The 2,500-nt window shown below is 43.4% G+C and overlaps 1 protein-coding gene across 1 annotated transcript; it reads right to left on the bottom strand.

Annotated features, from left to right (window-relative positions):
* Positions 1–167: 167 nt before the first annotated feature.
* On the bottom strand, positions 168–980 carry LOC129760103 (uncharacterized). The gene has a single exon (XM_055757685.1). The coding sequence runs from the start codon at positions 978–980 to the stop codon at positions 168–170; it is 813 nt and encodes a 270-aa protein (XP_055613660.1).
* Positions 981–2,500: the final 1,520 nt, after the last annotated feature.

Raw genomic sequence — 2,500 nt, 5'->3', positions numbered from 1 at the left:
TACGCCTCTGTCACTTCTGGGAAAACTCTGGCGAATTTCTCGTACAGGTGTGAGAGTTGGAGAGCTGACGACAATTCTAAACGTGGGATTGAGGTTTTTCTTTTCGATCTTTTCAAATTCTCCAAAGGGGCCACTCTTGACTTGGCTGTTACTAATCTGACCGATATCTAACCATCTACAGTTACGCAGCGCAGGTACAAACATGCTCCATAAGCTGACTCTGACGCATCGCAGAACCCATGTAACTGTACTGACACACAATCTTTACTGAACCCAAGCCAACGTGGAACTGACAACGATTCTAATGGCATCAAACTCTGTTTGTACTCCTTCCATAGATTTTGATACTGCTCATCCAATGGGTCATCCCAACCAACCTTGAGACGCCACAGTTGCTGGATTATCATTTTCGCTTGCACAACAACTGGACCCACGAGCCCAAGAGGATCAAACAAACAGGCTGGATCAGAATGCACGCTTCTTTTCGTGATTTGCGAACTTGATGACCTCCAATGGGGAATACTAAAGCAAAAATTATCTGACTCTGTGTCCCACTTCAAACCAAGGGTTTTCACAGTTGAATCTGACGAATCGAACTCTAAAACTGACTTTTTCTCTTTCAAATCTTCAGGAATGCTTGCCAATATCTCTGGTGAGTTTGAGTTGAACTTCCGTAAATTAAACCCAGCTGAATTGGTGAGATCGGTAGTTTCTTCAACTAAATGCTTGCCTTCTTCGACACTGTCCGCTCCAACTAGACAATCGTCGGCGTAGAAACTGTCTTTGACTACTCTCGAACCAATCGGATGACTTGCTGATCCATCTTCAGCTAGCTGTTTCAAGCACCTTGTCGCCAAATACGGAGCACTAGCAGTTCCGTATGTAACGGTCGTTAACTCAAAAGTTTTCACGGGTTCATCAGGTGTATCTCGCCACAAAATTCGCTGAAGGTGTTGATCCGGTTGCTGAACCTGTACCATCCTGTACATCTTCTCAATGTCTGCACTGATGGCGTATCGGTGCAAACGGAAGCGCAAGATGATCGACAACAAATCGTTCTGCACAGTAGGCCCCACCATCAACGCGTCGTTCAACGAAACGCCCGTTGAGGTCCGACACGAAGCATCAAACACTACGCGTAGCTTTGTTGTTGTATGTCCGGCTTCAATACTTCATGGTGTGGGAGATAATACACAGGATCTAATTCTGACACATTCTGAACGTTTTTCTGACGCATTCCGACTATATTCGGATTCATTCCGACTGAATTCTGACACATATCAACTGACACATCATCTGAAACTTCTTTCATATGTCCCATAGACACAAACTCATGGATAAAATCCGCATACAGAGCCTTCAATTCTGCCTTTGCAGATAGCCTTCTTTCCAAACTGAGGAACCGACTCATCGCTCTTCCTCTAGATTCACCCAAGTTACGCAAAACACCACGTTTTTTCGGCAAGGTGACGACAAATTTACCTTCCGAATTCCTAATTGTGGTTTCTTTGAACATCTGTTCACAAACTGACTCTTCAACTGACAAAATGCTGTTAGTATTACATGATTCTAACTCCCAAAACTTAGCAATCATGTCTTCCAAATTTGCTGTAGAGCTAACAAAACAATCTGAACTGACTGGAGATTCCAATGTTGCGACGGAACTATCAGAAACTCTGCCGGAGACAACCCAACCAAATTCGGTTTCTTGCAGAGTTGGACCATTGTCCGAAACTTTCAATTTCCCAGATCGCAATAAATCGCAAAAGTATTCTGCCCCGATTATCATGTCTATCGGACCTGGACTCCAAAATTCCGGATCAGCTAACACCAAATTCTGAGGAATTTCGCACCGATTGAGCGAAACTTTTCTAATGGCCAGATCACTTGTTATTTTGGGCAACACATGGAATCTCATATCTTCCGAAAATGAAGATATTTCTGACAAACGAGGCCGAACTCCCGCCTCAACTGACTCACTCGATTCAACTGACTCATTTCCAATACCTTGGATTCTCATAACGTTGTGACTTCTCCGAAGATTCAACCTTCTCGCAAAACTTTTTGTCACATAACAAAACTCAGAACACGAATCTAACAATGTTCTAGCAAACGTATGATTTCCAAAACGATCTTCAACCCGTACTACAGCGGTTGACATTAAAACTTGTAGCGAACGAAACTTAGCGCATTCCGGCATTGGTGCCGCATTAAAGGTAAAGGAATTGTCTGTGGTGTGTTGTGGTTGAGTGTGGCGAATGTGTGTTTGTATTACGGGGTAGGAATTAGTGGAACTATGTTGTGCTTGAGGATTTACATTATGTTCACGACCTTGTTCAGAAGGTCCTGGGCGATTATTATTCCGATACGAATGACTGTTGACTGTCGACTGGTTTTGTGAAACGGAGCTCTGACTCGAAAAACTGTTATGCAACATCGAATGGTGTTTTTTGTTGCACTCGCGACATGATCCCTTGGTACAACGATCAATAAAATGACC

This window comes from Uranotaenia lowii, unplaced genomic scaffold (assembly GCF_029784155.1).
Source record: "Uranotaenia lowii strain MFRU-FL unplaced genomic scaffold, ASM2978415v1 HiC_scaffold_436, whole genome shotgun sequence".
Taxonomy (NCBI): Eukaryota; Metazoa; Arthropoda; class Insecta; order Diptera; family Culicidae; genus Uranotaenia; species Uranotaenia lowii.
The sequence above is the reverse complement of the archived record's forward strand: the minus strand, read 5'-3'. Positions and strand labels throughout refer to the sequence as shown.